This window comes from Tursiops truncatus, chromosome 5, assembly GCF_011762595.2.
Source record: "Tursiops truncatus isolate mTurTru1 chromosome 5, mTurTru1.mat.Y, whole genome shotgun sequence".
NCBI classification, from domain to species: Eukaryota; Metazoa; Chordata; class Mammalia; order Artiodactyla; family Delphinidae; genus Tursiops; species Tursiops truncatus.
This window is the reverse complement of record NC_047038.1, coordinates 98,037,455-98,055,885: the sequence shown is the minus strand read 5'-3', so window position 1 is coordinate 98,055,885 and position 18,431 is coordinate 98,037,455. Positions and strand designations below refer to the sequence as shown.

Below are 18,431 nucleotides of genomic sequence, written 5' to 3'. Positions count from 1 at the left end.
AAAAGAGACGCTTGTCCTAGAACTTTTTAAATAACGATATTAAATATAAAAAAATAAAATTTAGTTTCCAGAAATGTAATTCAAAAACAATCAAAATGACCTCCATGTAGTTAATAACTTCACTTACTACCTTTCTCCTCCCTGATGAGGGGTGAGGTAAGCAGAATGCTGGGTTCTGTTTTAAGGCTCAGTTGTGGGATTTTAGAAGTGGCAGAGCTGAGACTAGAAACCAGACTCAGGATTCCCAAGTCTAGTCCTCTTTCCACCATTCTGCAGGCCTGTCACCTTCACCATTTAAAAATTTTTACATGGATCCAGTTTAAAACCTGACTCTCCCATTTACTAGCCACGTGAACCTAGACAAGCAAACCCAGAGCTTCCATTTCTTCACCCCGTAAAACAGGATAACACAGCGCCTTCTCAAAGGGATGACCTATGAGAAGTACGGGCCTGGCCTGCACACCATAAATGCCTATTTATTAAGGTCATTACATGTTTATTATTATGTTCCCTCTGCAAATGGATTGCTTTTGAAAAGTAGGGGTTTTTTTGGTTTGTTTTTTAAACATCTTTATTGGAGTATAATTGCTTTACAATGGTGTGTTAGTTTCTGCTGTAAAACAAAGCGAATCAGCTATACATATACATATATCCCCATATCCCCTCCCTCTTGCGTCTCCCTCCCACACTCCCCATCCCACCCCTCTAGGTGGTCACAAAGCACCGAGCTGATCTCCCTGTGCGATGCAACTGCTTCCCACTAGCTATCTATTTTACAATTGGTAGTGTATATATGTCCATGCCACTCTCTCACTTCGTCCCAGAATGTCCTCAAGTCCATTCTCTACGTCTGCGTCTTTATTCCTGTCCTGGCCCTAGGTTCTTCACAACCTTGAAAAGTGTTTTTGTGCACTGTTATGTCTGTGACGCTCTAAGCAGTAGGGATGAACACGCTGAAAATACTCTTATTTCACCTGCTTCCTCCCACCCACTACTGTCAATCACATGCTGATTTACCTAGAGAAAGGCTGGCAGGAAGCCAGCAAATACTCACTTGTTATGGTAATGAATGGTACCAGAGAGGGCACGAACACAGATCCTGCAGCAAGTCAGGTGCACCAGTTCACTCAGCCGGTTTCTGAGACTGAAGGAAAGAGAAAACATTTTATTGTGCAGCTCTGGGCACTCCTAAGAAACAATACAATAAAAGCTTCAATGTGCTCCTTGACAGGAGCATACAGTTCAATTCTCACTGTCTCGCTGAGGAATTTAGGACAAAACTCTAATGGAAAATAGCTTCCACCCTGACCAACGATAAATCCTGACCAAGGACTAGCATGATAAAATTCCTGCCCAAGAAAGCTGAAGCTTCTTTGGTCTCAGCCTCATTAGCTTGACAATACTACAAGACTCTCTTGCTTTCCTTGAGTCCCTCAGTCCATTTGCTTCCTTCTCTTCATTTCCCCTTTTGAAAAGCAACTTCTGTCAATTTAAATGTAAGCATCATGGGAAATCAAATAAGTACTATGAAGATGAAGTGAGTGGCATTTTAATACGCGTGCTGAGGCCATAAATTTGACGCAGTACATAGGAATCACACAAATATTCTCTTTGTGGACACAGCTAAGAAAACGGACAATCCTATTAATGGCTGGGAGGAAGGAAACAGTTCACCTGCTTTCTGGCAGCTGTCCAACCAGGGTAGTTCCTATAACCAAAAAACTGATCCCAACGAAAGCCAAGGTAACCCTGAAAAGGAAAAGAAACAGTAATGCAAAACCTAGTTGAACAGTAGGGGGAAAAGGGAAGGAATATAAAGTTCATAAAAAATTAAACTGTAAATAACTTGAGGAGCATCTACGCTATGCAATATGATGCAGCCATTCAAAGAATCGGGCAAATCTATAGATTCTGACATGGAAGAATGGTTCTTTGTACATTTTGAGAAAAAAAAAAAGAGCAAACTTCAAAATAATGTGTAGAGTATGATACCATTTTCAAAATAACACCAAGCACATAACCAGTCTATAGATGCATATAGCAGGCCTGGAAATTTGTTCACAAAACTGCCACGTTCAATCTATGCAATCATCAAAGGGTTAAGTGGGCTAGTGAAGAGAATAAAAGTCTTGCCCTTCTGCTTTTCTGAAGTATTTTTAAAAATTTTTAAAAATATACACATATTAACTTCTTTTTTTTTTTTTTTTTTTATGCGGTATTCAGGCCTCTCACTGTTGTGGCCTCTCCTGCTGCGGAGCACAGGCTCCAGACGCGCAGGCCCAGAGGCCATGGCTCACGGGCCCAGCCGCTCCGCAGCATGTGGGATCTTCCCGGACTGGGGCACGAACCCGTGTCCCCTACATCGGCAGGCAGACTCTCAACCACTGCGCCACCAGGGAAGCCCTTAACTTCTTATATAATAAAAGAGTTTTATGCTGTATAAAGGAGTCATTTCAGGTTGAAAGTAGTTAACTTACTTTGTTTGAGATCCTTTGGTGTGGCATGGTGAGGTTGTAAAAGGAAAATACCTTGCAAAGGTCTGAAAATAACTTGTTTTTCTATGCTTTTTAATGATGGGGGGAAAAGGGCACAATTCAAATTTTTCTCAAAGAAATTTATAGCAAATGACGAGAAAGTTTTACTTAAAGGCTCTTTCATAATAAGAGCACCAAGTTATATCACCATGTAGGAATCCTTCCATGCAAATCTAAGTGTGGTTCCTTTGTGTGGTTCTAGATAGCTCAGAAGTTAATAAACAAGGTGACAGACAATATCTCTCATTTCCACAGACACTTTCTCATTTTTGAAAAATGCTTTTACTTCCAAAAGGAAAGAGTCATTCTTAGAAATGTAAATAGAATTACTCAAAAAGAAAAAGCTGAGATTTTATACCTTTCAAAATAAATGGGGCTTCCTTATAAAGGCCTTGTTAAGTTGTTAAACCTTGTTAAAGTCTTGGTTTAACACCTTTTGACACAGCGATTTGAAGGTCTGATTCAGTTTTTCTTTGGATGCCATATTTTCATGTCAGTCACTAACGCAATAACTAAATGACTGCTTAATCTCATCCATCGATTACACAAAAGTTTTAAAATAATGTTGTGCCATCTTGTCCTAATGAGAATCACTTGTTCCTACACATTAAATCAGAAGAGGTTATATATTTTAACATGTTTAACAACTGGGTTCAAAACTATTGAACATTTTTATTTGCTAAATTAACAGAAAATTCTGTTTTCCAGTCTCAGTGAGCCAACATGAGAGTTCTCACAGATGACACAAGTTTTCTGCCACAATCTGTGTTGCTTAAGAGCTTTACTGAGATACAATTCACATGTCATACAATTCACCATTTAAAGTGGCAATTCAATAGTTTTTGCCACATTCACAGAGCTATTCAACCATCAACACAATTTTAGCACAATCTGTTTTTTAAATGCTCACTTTGCAGCAACTGCTTCTTTTAAAAAGCATTTACAAAGCAATTCTTTCCCATGAAGAGTATGTACTAAGAGTAGGAGCCTCAATTCTGCCATTTTCTTCTTGTTCTTGGCTGCTTATATTACTGGATTATCCTAAATCTGTGGTTTCTTTGCAAGAATCTTTTATGTCACGTATCTATTTCATGAGCATTAATTTAAACTAGATAATAGAATCATATCACTATTTGGTGGGTACCCCCAGCAAGTGAAAGCTAAACATATGAGGGCATCTCAAGTACTCTGGGCTGTAAAATCCTCACTCTTTCTTCAGGTTGCCTTGGATACGGTGCCTGACCCATGGACCAAGTGAAGATGTAAGAGCTCATCTATATATTCAACTTTACTGAAATTTCATTTCTTTATAAGAATAAAAATAAAATCAATGGAAGCACTAATTATAAATAGACTAGAAACTTCTAATAAATAAAAGCTGAAACATTTCCCAAACACAACAATGGATAATCTTGTGCATCCCCAGAGTGCATGAACCCCACTTTGGGAACACTGGCTTAATGTTCAAGCAAGTGTGTCCTAATTTCACTTTGTTATCACAGCTGAAATGATTCTCCAAAGACATACCGCAACATCTACACAGTGGCAACATGAGCACAAGAAAAGAGAGAGAGCTTCTTAGAAATGTGCCTTTGCCTACACTTAAGCAACCTCTTTCCGCATAATAAATCGGAATGAGGCAAGGATAGGCCACCCTAGGGATGGTAAAGAGGTTTCAACTCATGTGCCAATTTTAGTCGGCTGGAAGCAACTGCCTGGAAGGCTGTATTGAGAGCACACCAAGGCCATGTCCAGGGAAATGAAGCAAGACAATCAACAGCAATATCATGCCTGGCACCCGTGCTACTACCTGCCATCACCACGCTAAACAGACCATAACCACTTCATCCCACTGCCCAGTGTCACCTCTTCAACTCACAATCCACACTGTGGCTCCAGTAAACTGGGCTTTGAGGCTACTTCCTCATGAGGGAGCACGCAAACTCAGAACCAAAACGGGGCCCAACTGGTGAACTTTTAATAAGAAAAGTGAGTGATCAAAATTGAACTAGGTGGAACAAATTCACCTTTCCAAATATCCCTCTCCTGTGTGGTAACCACTCTGAGGAATTTTTTTTCTCCTGTGCAGCTATGAATGGCTACAGACCAGCAAAGAGAGGCAGTCACAGTTTGGATGACACTCTGGTGAATGTGAAACTGTAAATACTCTCTCTTCTTTTTTCTAACTTCCTTTTTCTATCCATCCTCAAATTTTCCATGACTGAAAGAGCAACATGGATGCAGTTAACATATACTGGATTCTGAATACACACTTCCATTTGGGAAAAATGTGAGAGAATAGTATGTTTTTGTGGAGGTCACGTTTAGTGGTGTTTTCTAAATGGGAAGGGGTGGGTTAGTATCATTAATACTCTCAGGTGGCCATTACATACATGATTTAAAAAGAAAGCTGAACCAACTGTACCATCAAGTTACTGGGCAGGAGACGTACCTCAGAGGTAGTAGGACACAGTAGCGCACTATGACGCCCAGCACCCACACCATGGTGAGCTTCGGACTGATGTACTGGAAATTTACATTGGTCCTTGTGAGGAGATTCCATGACACTAGCTCCTCTGAGGAGAACCTCTGGGTCACTTCGTCTTCCACAATGGCTTCCAATCCCTTCTTGGAGAAATAAAACACGTCAGACAGCTCAAAGTCCCTTCCTCGCAGACCAGACAGCCCTTTTTCCATGGGTGACTCATCTCTTTGGATAATACCTTAAAAGAAAGCATCAGGACATGAGAAAATGCCATAGGACAGAAGAACAACTGATCAAAGAGGCTACTTTAACTGTGCAGAAGACAAATAACTCTAATGAGTAACATGAAGCAGATTTCAGAAATAAAAGACAAGCAACTGAAGTGGGAAAAGAGGTAAAAATCCCTGAGTCTGCATGAAATGGCTTCTACCCAATGATTTCAATTCATTACAGAGGAATTTGGTCCTCAATAACCCTTTTGCTTGCATCTTCTCCCTACGAATCATTAGCAAAAGAACTCACAGAAACAAACTCTCCCCAAGTATAAATCTAGACTGTGTAGAAACAAATTTATGTTTTCCCCAGATAAAAACTATAAAGCCATAAAGCAACCAAAATGGCAGAAGGTGTTATCACAAATAGCAAAAGTTTGATGTTTTTAATATGTAAAAATTATTTAATAAGAAAAACATAGGCTCCTGCAAAAAAGTAAGCAAAGTTCATGAACTGAATTCATAGAAAAAAGATAAATAGTTAATAAATATTTCAAAGCCTTTTTACTAGTAATCAAAGAAACATGAATCAGACAAAGAGTGGCCTATTTGCATGATCAAATCAGCAACATGTTTCTTTAATGATAAAGTTCAAAGACAGAAATGACACAGGTACTCTCATACTCAATTTGTACGAGTGTGGAACTGGGAGCAATTTTGTCAAAATCTGTTTGGCATGAAAAAACTAAAAGTAGTTTTGCTGATGAGTCAATAATTCCAATTCGTCATAAGAAAATAATCAGAAACGCAGGCAAGAGTGTTCACTGTAGCATTTTCATTATAATAGATCCAGACAGGGACTTCCCTGGTGGCACAGTGGTTAAGAATCCGCCTGCCAATGCAGGGAACATGGGTTCGAGCCCTGGTCCGGGAAGATCCCCCATGCCGTGGAGCAACTAAGTCCAAGCACCAAAACTACTGAGCCTGTGCTCTAGAGCCCGCGAGTCACAGTTACTGAAGCCCGCATGCCTAGAGCCCGTGCTCCACAACAAGAGGAACCAACGCAATGAGAAGCCCTTGCTCACCGCAACTAGAGAAAGCCCGCTCGCAGCAATGAAGACCCAATGCAGCCAAAAGTTAATTAATTAATTTTAAAAAATAGACCCAGACAATGAGATATAGTATATCCATTAATAAAAACTATAATGTTAAGTGAAAAAAGTCAGGATCTAAAACTATGGTTTACTCTTAACTCTATGAAATATATATATAGTAAAAATGTCCAGAAGGAAACATTAAGTGGTTATCTCTGGGCAATAGGACTAGGTTTTCCTCTTTATACTGTTATTGTATTTTCCATAAAGAAAATAATTCAAAGATTTTTTAAAGTAGCATAAGTTTAGTAGATTGAAAAATGACTACTGCCACCCAGTTCTACCCACTGAATAAAAATAATAGATGAGAAGATCTTCAAAATAAAAAGTAGCTATATACACAGTGACATGGCTATCCATTTGTCCCTATGGGGCATATCACAAATGAATTTACTTCTTACATTAATTAGAAAAGTCAAGACTTAAGACATTAAGTTCCCTGAAAGAAGATCCCCTTTGATTTTCTCATTTTTCAGTTTACTAGGAAATCAATGAGGAAAGTGGAGACAGCTATGTTATCTACCCTCTGGAGAACTTGGATGTGCCTCTGTAGGAGGAGCTGTAATATACCCATTTTTTGAAGGAATGGCAGCATAATGCACTGGAGTAGAAAGTGAAGAGGATCTGGAATCCAAAGTCAAGTTCTGTTAGGACAACCACCAGCTTGCTCTATGACCAGGGGTAACCAATAAGTCACCTCACTTGGTGTCCTCCTTTATAAAATGGGGGGCAGGGGGCTGGGAAAGTCCTTACAAAGGCTAAAGTTTTCTGATTTTACTTTTGAGTTTTTTGGTGGGTTTTGTTTGGTTTTGCCCACATGCAAAGCTAATACCTAACCACCTTAAGAAGGCCAGCACTAAAGTAAGTTCTTGAATGATCATTAGATTATCTTTTTCAGTAGTGTACTCCAAGTGGTTTAATCTCTCCTCATCTCTGCAAAGGGTTTAATCAGTATTAGAAAATAAACCAAATAGTTTTGCTACTGAATTACCCTCTTGCTCTGTAGGTAATGTAGTACCACTGAGAGCAGGTTACTCAATCCAAGCACTGGCCAATATTTAGCGGTGCAAGAGTTTCATTATTTAGCAATGTATAGACTTTTTTTTTTATTAAGTCTAGAAGGGAAGAGAAGAACAGTTACTTGGGAAATCGCTGAATGAAATACACTGGAGACAGGAGACTGCCCTTCTAAAAAAATAACCTTTTTCAGAAGGACCAGAGATAAAAATACAAGTTCAAGTTGCCTAATATTATTTAACTGAGCCAGGAGAGAAGAGATCTGTAAACAGAAGCCAACCCCTTAGCCACTACACATTTGATGTGCAATGTCTTCTCTGCCCTCTGACCTACTTTATTCTGCGTAACTCAAATAAAATATAACTCAATTTTATATTTTCCTTAAGCCTCTTTTGAAAAGTGTGTGGGTAACTGCAATGTGGGTAACTGACAAAGGATTCATTTCCAGAATATATTAACATACAAAAAATTAATAAGAAAAAGTCAAAGAACTCAGTTTAAAAAATGCTTAAGTATATGGCAAGGAATTCATAAAAAGAGTAAGCCTTAATGACTTACTTACTTTTAAATAAACATTTAAAACGATGTTCAGCTTCCCTATAATCAGAGAAATGCAAAAACCACAATGAGATACTATTTCATACCCATGAAGACCGATAGAAATTTTTAATTGAATAATATCAAGTGTTGGTAAAGACCTGGGACAATGGAATGTAATTAGCACAACCACACTAGAAAACAATTTGGCACTGTCTAGTAACTTTAAAGATATTCACAGCCCAAGGCCCAGCAACTCTACTTCCAGGTACACCGCAGGAAGATCTGCGTTTAATAATTGCAAATATACAGAAAAACTGCAGTGATGGTTCACTTTACCCAGATCCACGAACTGCCAACGTTTTGTCACATTTGCTTTACTGTCATATCTCTGTATGTATAAAACAATACTATTTTCTGAACCACTTGAGAATAAATTGCAGACATCATGCCCCTTACCCCAAATATTTCAGCATAGATTTACTTAGGACATGGAGCTTCACTTACTTAACCACAGTACTTTTTTTTTTTTTTTTTTTGGCCTTGCCGCGGCGCTTGCGGGATCTTGATTCCCCAACCAGAGATTGAACCAGGGCCATGGCAGTGAAAGCACCAAGTCCTAACTGCTGGACCACCAGGGAACTCCCATAACCACTGTACAATTATCAAAATGAGGAAAGTTGACATTACTGCAACACTAGTATCTACAAGCCTTATTCAAATTCTAACAATGGTACCAATATCTTTCACAGCACTTTTTTCCTGGTCCAGGATTCAACCCAGGATTGTACAATACCTTTACATGTCGTCTCTGTAGTCTCCTATTACATGAAAAGTTTCCTCAGCCTTTCTTTGTTTTTCAAGATACTGACATTTCTTAAGAGCACAAGCCATTTATTTTGTAGAATGTCTCAATCTGGGTTAACGTGATGTCTCTTCATGCTTAGATGCAGGTTGTCCACTTTGGGCAGGAATACTATGTAAGTGATGCTGTATCCTTCTCAGTGCATCCCATGGGGAGGCACTGATGTCACTTTGTCCCATGATTTGTGACGTTTAATTTTGACCACTTGGTTTAAGGTAGTCAGTGCTTACAGGGTTCCCCCACTGTGAAGTTACTATTTTTCTCTTTTTGATTAATAAATGGATAATTATTACCTATAGGTATCTATAAAAGGGAGATGCTTTGAAACTACGGAAATATCCTGCTCCTCACACTTTCACCCCAAATAAATTGGTATTATGTCTTTTTTTTTTTTTTTTTTTTTGGGGTACGCGGGCCTCTCACTGCTGTGGCCTCTCCCGTTGCGGAGCACAGGCTCCGGACGCGCAGGCTCAGCGGCCATGGCTCACACGCCCAGCCGCTCCGCGGCATGTGGGATCTTCCCGGACCGGGGCACGAACCCGCGTCCCATGCATCGGCAGGCAGACTCTCAACCACTGCGCCACCAGGGAAGCCCTATGTGTCTTTTAAAATAGTATTTTCTCTCTCCTTCATTCCTTCCACATTTATTATTTGGTATTCCAGTTTAAGGAAGAGCTTTTCCTTACATTCTAGAGAGCTTCTTATAAAATTGTGCACAAACAGGCATATATAAGAACATCTTGCCACATTGTTTATAATAGCAAAATAGTGGAATCAATACGAAGGTTCATTCAATAGGTGCATATACAGCAATGTACACAAATATCGGGACTTCCCTGGAGGTCCAGTGGTTAAGACTCTGCGCTTCCACTGCAGGGGGCACGGGTTTGATCCCTGGTTGGGGAACTAAGATCCCACATGCCACCCACATGGCGTGGCCAAGAAAAATTTAATTTAATTTAATTTAAAATATATATATACAAATATCGAATCACTATGTTGTACACCTGAAACTAATATAATGTTATATGTCAATTATACGTAAATAAATGGAAGCTCATTTTTAAAAATGGATGTATGAAGTATATACTACACAGCAGTTAAAAGAAATTAACTAAAATTTACCAAATTAGATAATACGCAAATATCAGAAGGAACAAACATTTCAGAGTAATATGTGAAAGGTGATATTTTTATAGAGTTTGAATAATGCAAAACAATAAATACTATGTATTGTTTAAGAATACATACATGTATTGGGGAAGTATGAAAATATGCATAAAAATAATAAACATCAAAATCAGAGTAGTAGTTTCAGATTTGGCAGGGCAATGGAATCAGGGAGGGATAAACAGGAGAATTTGTTTTGTAAAGCTTTATTTATTAAATTAGGTGGTGGCTACACATGTGCTATCACCAAGAAAAAGAAAAAGAAAAGTTACATGGAACTGACAATTGTTCCCAAGATGAAGCTCTATATTGTAAGAGAGCAGGTACTAGCTTAAGAGCTCTTTAATAAGGCACACAAAATCTGAAATTAGGTATTATAAAATTAGATGTCAAAAGAAGCACTACTGAATTTATAATGTTACTTCCTTCCTAAATATTGACTACTGGAGGGTCAGAAATACTGACTGAATTCACCCTAAGTATGAACTTCTAACAGGAAAAAATATTCAATTCACTCCACGTATAGGGGATACTCACTATGTATCAGGCATCAAAATACACCTTAGAAAAAGAGGAACTATTTCTTTTGACACCAAAAAATGATCATAAGTAGACCAAAAGTCTTCAAAATATAGATATAAGTACATATCAGAGTTAACTAGCACAGACAGTTTCTATACTGGTTTTATTGTCATTAAGGAAAACTCGTTATTATTAATAAATTAATCCTGATCCTTCAGAGCAACCCACAGATCTTAAATTGGTAAAACCCTGATTCTAGAAAATATTTCCTTTTGTTTCGCAAGTTAACCTCAAAAAGGGAAAGCCATAAACATTTGAACTTTGTCCTTAACCAGTGCTTTGGCCAACACGACAAGGTTCATGCTTGGATGAAAATAAAATTAGAACAATTATATCTAATGCAAGAGATGAATTGCACAAGCTGCCTGTGCCACCTGCCTTGAGCAAGTCACTGGTACGTAAATAATGCCAGCTATGAAAGGCCTGTTAAAAGAAATGGAGGCTGAAGTTAAAACCATCTCAAATATAATTAACTCTAAATTAGCTGAGTGAACTATTGGAATAACTGCCCATTTATAAATCACACTAGTTTTTCCATCTTCCAGCTGTAAAGTATGCTTTCTAGGTCAGCAATTATGGAAAATCAGGGTCCACCACAGACCAAAGGTGGATACAGCAGGCTTATGTATAGAAGTTGATCCTTAACCTACCAATAGGCTATATTCCAAAAGTCAGAAGCTCAGAGTTTAAAACACACTCTCTCATGGAAACTTTGAATTAGTCTGTTTGAGCTAGAGTCCTATCCAATGATAAGCCTAATTAACCCAAAATATATGTGATCATATAGTAGCAGTACCATGAAATAGAAATCTCCTTTAGCACTATTTCCACAGGAAATTTAAAAATTAAATCTGGCTTGGAATCAACAAAAACAAAACAAAAAACTTCCTTGTCTTGTAGTGACTTAGAGGGGGCGTTAGGGGCACTTTCTGGGACACTGTTAATGTTCTATTTCTTGATCTAGGTGAGAGGTCCATGAGTACATTTACTTTGGGAAATCCATCAAGTTGTACATTTATAATTTTATACTCTTGTCTATGTATATTATGCTTCAATTTTGTAAAAATTGTACTTGAGATCTGCTGTACAGTATGGCCTATAGTTAACAATACTGTATTGTACACTTAAAATTTTGTTGAGAGGGTAGATCTTATGTGAAGTGTTTTTACCACAATTTTAGAAAAAAAAAGAATTGAAGGAGACAATATCTGTTAATCCCCTATTTCCATGATTTACCTATTATAGGATTAAATAAATACTAAATAGTATTAAATAAATACTTAAATAAATACGTCCCTTAAAAAAAAAAGTTTACTCTATATCCCCCTACCCAATTATTAAGCAATTGGGCAGGAAGGAGTTTACCTGTCTCAGCTCCAACTAGTGGTGGCAAGGTCCTTTTTCTGCTATGAGAATCTCCTCTGAGGGTCTCCAGTTCTTGGCAAGAAAGCCAGACCTACATTCTTCCCTCCCATGCCCCAATATCCTTCCTGATCCATAAATGTGATTGGCCTGATTAAAGAGACCAGGGTAAAGTAGCTGTAAAGATTAATTGTATGTGGGCTTCCCTGGTGGCGCAGTGGTTGACGGTCCTCCTGCCAATGCAGGGGACATGGGTTCGAGCCCTGGTGCAAGAAGATCCCACATGCTGCGGAGTAACTAAGCCCGTGCGCCACAACTACTGACCCTGTGCTCTAGAGCCCGCAAGCCACAACTACTGAGCCCGTGCGCCACAACTACTGAAGCCCGTGCACCTAGAGCCCATGCTCTGCAACAAGAGAAGCCACCACAATGAGAAGTCCGTGCACCACAACGAAGAGTAGCCCCCGCTCGCCGCAACTAGAGAAAGCCAGCGTGCAGCAACAAAGACTCAACGCAGCCAAAAATAAGTAAATAAATTTATTTTTTAAAAAAAGATTAACTGTATGCGGTTGGGGCTGGGGAGTGGGGTGGATCAGAGCAGCTGGGATTAAAGAGCGGAAATATTCAGTGCCAGCCTCCGGAGAGATAAGACCCATGTTCAATCCCTTAGGCATAGTTCAAGGTCCTGATACAATTCTAACAAGCCAGAGCGAAGGACAGATCCCTGAACAGACCACTGAGCTCTGTCCTCATTCTTCTCCAGTTCATTAATCATCATAGATATTAACACACTAATGAACGCATCAACTACGCAGTCCCCCAACTACACAGGTTTCCAGTCCACTTTTTGCCACCTTTTTTCAAAATAATTTACCATCGCAAGGCTAAGCTTGAGATATACCATGTGCAAAAAATTCCCTGGGCCGTTAGTCAAGTTACAATTTCCAGCACATAAATTAGGCGATTTGACTATGCTTATTTCACAGTGAATCCACTACCACTGTTCTCCTTCCTAAGTATTTTTTAAAAATCCAGTTTACTGTTATTAACTTAGTTAAGTGTAATAATGGTATCCAGATTATGTTTTTAAAAAGTCAGATTTTTGAGATGCATACTAAGGTACTTAGAGGCAAAATGACATAATATCTAGTTTTAAAATACTCCCACAAAAGGACATTCATTAAGGTGAGAGTACGGGGGATGGGGGTATGGGATGAATAGGGAGACTGGGGTTGACATATAACACTATTGATACTATGTGTAAAATAGATAACTAATGAGAACCTACTGTACAGCACAAGGAGCTCTACTCAGTGTTCTCTGGGTACCTAAATGGGAAGGAAATCCAAAAAAGAGGGGATACATGGGTATGTATAGCTGATTCACTTTGCTGTACAGTAGAAACTAACACAACATTGTAAAGCAACTATACTCCAATAAAAATTTTTAAAATGAGTCACTACAATTATACATTAAAATACATGACAGCACACACACACAAAAGTGAGAATACAATGTTTCTGATTGCTTATCTGTATTCTCTGATTTTTGACATTGCTCACATACTACATCTGTAATTAAACTTTTAATTAAATAAAATACTTCCACAAAGAAAAAACTGAAAAAAAGGATAGATAAAGCAAATTCTTGTTGAATTAGGGTGATGGCTATAAGGGAATTAACTGTACTATTCTCTTTACTTTTTAAAACTGAATACTGTATTTTCTTTTTAATCTGTTTAAGAAACTCATTTGAAATGTCAGTTTAGCTGGGAATCAATTTCCTCATCTAAATCTCATTCATTCGTTCATTCAGTCATTACAGAGAGAGTTCCAGGCCAGGCACTAAAATATTCAATACACAGATGGGAGAGGGAAAAACTCAGTAATTCTCAAGCATGGCTGCACATTAGAATATCTTTGGAATCTACAAAAGTAAAGACATCAGGGTCCAATCCCAAATCAACTAAATTAAAATAACTACACTTTTTAAAATATATAGGAATGGGGGAAAAACTATAAGGAAAGATATCAAAATATTAGGTCTTTTCTGGGTAATAGGATTTCATGTGGGTAACTTTTAATTTTCTTATACATCTGCAACGTCTAATTTTTCAGTAAAGTATATGTATTATTTTACATAGTGAGAGAAAAGTACTAAAAATGCTATTGTTAATAAACAAAACGAGGGCTTCCCTGGTGGCACAGTGGTTGAGAGTCCGCCTGCCGATGCAGGGGACACAGGTTCGTGCCCCGGTCCAGGAAGATCCCACATGCCGCGGGGCGGCTGGGCCCACGAGCCATGGCCACTGAGCCTGTGCATCCGGAGCCTGTGCTCCGCAACAGGAGAGGCCACAACAGTGAGAGGCCCACGTACCGCAAAAAAAAACCAAAAAACAAAAAAACCCAAAATGAGATATGTACTACTACTTACCCACCACATGGCTATAATTAAAAGGGCCAAAACTACCAAGCACTGAAGAGGCTATAGAATGTAGACACAGCTCTCAGAGTGTACAACCATTTTGGAATACCATTTAGCAGTTTCCAACAGTTAAACACACTTGTTTACCCTATGACCTGGCAATTCCGCTTCAAGGTATGTACCCAAGAAAAACAAGTAAACAGGTTCATAACAATGGTCATAGCAGTTTTATTCCTAACAGCTAAAAAATGTAAAATAACCCAAATGTCAATCAACACAATAATGGGTAAACAAATTTTTATGTATTTGTATAAAGAAATACTCCACAACAATTAAAAAAAAAATCCACTGATTCATGTAACACGGAGAAATCTCATAAACATTATGCTGCTTGAAAAAAACACAAAAGAGCCCATTCTATATGATTTCATTTATGTGAATTTCAAAAAAAATAGGAAAAACTAATTGATAATGACAGAAATCAAAAGAGAGGTTACAATGAGGACTGAGGGATGAGTCACGCCTACTAGGCAGGGCCTGAGAGAACTGTGAGATCATGAATATGTTCGGCTGAATCTGGGTGGTAGTCACATTGGTTTACAAGTATGTAAAAATTCATCTCGTTGAACAGTTGATATTTGTGCAGTTTAATGTATGTTAATTATGCCTCAATTTTGGGGGGGAATCAGAAAACTGTTACAGGGACTTCCCTGGTGGTCCAGTGGGTAAGACTCCACGCTCCCAATGCAGGGGACCCAGGTTCAATCCCTGGTCAGGGAACTAGATCCCGCATGCTGCAACTAAGGGTCTGCCTGACGCAACAAAGATCCCGTGAGCCGCAACAAAGACCCAGTGCAGCCTAAATAAATAAATAATTTTTTTTTTTTTAAAGAAAACTGTTACATTTAAGAATCTTCACAACTTTTAGCTATAATCCCAATTAGAGGCTCTAGCCAATCATACCTACCCTTCCCACGAATAATTTTTGTCTTCCTTCCTAAACTAAAAAGACAACTGACATTTATTGAATGCTTCCTGATGCCAGACTGTGTGCTAAACCCTTGACATGTACACTCATGTAATCCCCATAATCCTATGAGGTATTGTCTATTATCCCCATTTTACAGACTAGGAAACTAAGGCTCAGGATGATTGGGTAACTTACCTGGAGCCATGGGGAGAGAAAGGAATAGAACCAGCATTTGAAACCAAGTCTGTGACTCCAAAACCAAATGTTCTCTCATATTCTAAACTTTCAAATTCCATGTCACTCTGTCCAACAGTTGCTCTTTGACAAACCTCAAAGATGTAAGATCTTTCCCATCAACTCCACATCAGCCCCAGTTCTTCCTTGCTAAAGAGAAGCCCTGAGTAGCACTTTTACTGAGTATCTGTCCTACCTTTGAAGGAAGAAATGGAACTTTGATATGGGAAAACCTATAAGTGGCCTCCATCTGTCATTAATCTGGACACGCACTTGTCACTGACTGATTTAGGCTTAATCATCCCTCCCAGGAAGCAGGAACTCAAGTCACTGGTTTTTTTTTTTCATCTGGGGCAGGAATCTTTTACAGCCTGGAGCACACCCCATTAGGTCTTCCTACAATAAGCCCAATAGAAAACAGCACCTGGGCAGTGGTCCATTTAATACTCCCTCAGTTTGTAGTTCAGCCAGGTCCAAGTTGCCCAAGGAGGTTGTTCTGTCCAATCTGTGATTCAGCACACAGATGTCCTGCCGGTATCCTTCCTCTTCAAGTCCTCTCTGAGGCAGAAGCAGCTGCCCCAGGCATCTTGCAGGCTAGTCAAGGTTTAGAAGGGATAATCACCCTTGACGTTTTATTGTTGTTACTGTTAGGGTTTATTCTAAAGTCATTTACCTCTGTTATATCCTCATTAACCTGGACTGTCACCCAGCCAAGGTTTGTAGAAAACAGCCTCTATACAACCTGCTATATCCTCAGCCATGACTCTACATTGAGTTCAAGGTCTCTGAGCCAAAGACAGATTGACTGTAAAACTAAGAAGGTTAAGCTTCAGTCTCCTCACCTGCACGGCCCCTTCCAAGCTCCCACACCTAATTTTGTGTATTCTTTTTCTTAAAGAGAGTCTCCAAATTGTATAAGCTTCAGGCCCCCACAACCTGGATTGGTCCCCACCTCTGAATCAAAATATCATTTTGTTGCTACAAGCGACAGATCTATGTTAACCCCTCACCCTACAACCTAAAATGATTTAGAAGAAGAAATACTTAGGATGAGAGAAACATGTTATTACCAGCAAGTATTAGAACACTGAGAGTTCACAGACACACATTAACATCTTTCTGCTTAGTTTCACCTATTATTGATAATATTTTATCTATTTGATTGTCAAATTAGCAATATACTTGTAAGAGGGGTTGCTGTTGGCTAGGTCATTTTTTGGTTGCTGTTTTAAGGTTTGAAGTTTATCTCTTCTTGGAAGTAGAGAGATCGGTAAGGATGAAAAACAAAAATATGAATACAATGCAAACTGAAGGAAAAAAACCTCACTACATAAAAGTTTCACAAGTGTCCCTGCTTTAGAATGAGACTTGTATGTACCATACAATAGGTCCATAAAAAGAAAAGGGGGCAAAATCAGCAGAACTATCATGACCCATGATATACATGAAATGTGCTCAAAATAAATACTGACTTAGCATCTCCTTTGGTTCCCTAAGAGCTACTCAATCATGATTGCCTAGTTTTTAAAAAAGCTTTAGAGTTATGAAACTACTCGTGCTCCCCCCCCCCCCCAGTAATGCTTCCCCAGTTGGCACATTTAAGAGTCACATTCAACTTTTTTTTTCACATGAAAACGGTAAAGTTTACTTTAAACACCTACACATCCCACTAGTTAATCCAAGTAAGAAAAACAAAATAAGGACAGGGGAGAAAGTCCACATAAAATACAAAATAAGAATTTACAAAGAAGAAATAACATAAACAGAAAAGTATAAAAATCATAAGAAACAACGTTGCACAAAGTCCTATGCAAATGAATATAATAAAAAGCTAGTCAAAGTGGATAGCTTTCTAACTAAGAAAACATTACTAATACTGACACCAAGAGATGAATGCTCTAAACGATGGGGGGGACGGTTCAGGCGGTAATGTGAGTGCTGGGGAGCAGCAGATGAAGCTTTGCGCGACCGCCGCTCATCTCTTGCTGTGCGGCCCAATTCCTAACGGGCCTCATACCCGGGAATTGGGGACCCCTGCTCTAAAGAGAACCATTTTCACAAATGCAGTCATGTTGTGAGGAGTAAGGAAACTTTACCTGTCCCAGACCCGAACCGTTTTACAAGGAATTTTACCAAACCTTTAAATCTGAGAAGAAAGGGCATAAAGGGGGAAGAAGGGAAGTAAGTAGGTAGGTAATACACTAATCTCAAATATAAGGATCAATTGCAAAAATCCTAACTCCAATTTTGGCACAGTTTCCAGCACCATATTATGACCAAGCAATGTTTAGTCCATAAACACAAAGATGACTCTAATATTAAGCTATTAATGTAATTTACCATAATATGCCTAAGGGGGTGGGAGGAATACTCATCACCAAATATGCTGAAAAGCACGACAAATTCAACATTCATTCTTGATTTACAAAACAAGCATCAAGAAGTATTTCCCATAAGATGGAAAACTAGATCAAAGCCAACCTGACGCTTACAGGGAAGACGCTGCAGGCACTACAGCCTGTCCCCAGCAGGAACAGCAGCTAACACCACTGCTAGTCAATGCTGTATTGGGGTAGCAGCCAGCACAATTAGACAAGGGAAAGAAATGAAGTATAAACTGGAAAAGAAATAAAATACAAACTAAAGTTGAATAAGAAGTGGTAAAACTATCACTACTAAGATAAAATAGCTGCATGCCTGAAAAAAAAAAAGGAAATCTGAAACCTACATAAGTAGAATTCTTACTTTTTTATATCCTTCTGCCTTACTAAACTCAAAGCTTTCCAATATACAAACAACAATCAGTTAGAAGATATGATGGAAGAAGAGACTTCATTTATAATATCTACTGGAATTATAAACTTAAGAGGAAATGGACACTGTCT

At 38.7% G+C, this 18,431-nt stretch overlaps 1 protein-coding gene across 5 annotated transcripts in view; it reads right to left on the bottom strand.

The window, feature by feature from the left end:
- GPAT3 (glycerol-3-phosphate acyltransferase 3) overlaps nucleotides 1-18,431 on the bottom strand; it is a 57,364-nt gene that overhangs the window by 14,463 nt on the left and 24,470 nt on the right. For 4 of the 5 annotated variants that reach the window (XM_019932866.3, XM_033857190.2, XM_073805415.1 and 1 more), the window contains 3 exons: nucleotides 4,987-5,257; nucleotides 1,675-1,749; nucleotides 1,055-1,144 (listed from right to left, as the gene is read on the bottom strand). In XM_019932866.3, the coding sequence (XP_019788425.1) occupies nucleotides 1,055-1,144; nucleotides 1,675-1,749; nucleotides 4,987-5,257 (436 nt within the window). The remainder of the gene's footprint in view (nucleotides 1-1,054; nucleotides 1,145-1,674; nucleotides 1,750-4,986; nucleotides 5,258-18,431) is intronic. The other variant, XM_073805416.1, reaches the window with a different exon arrangement.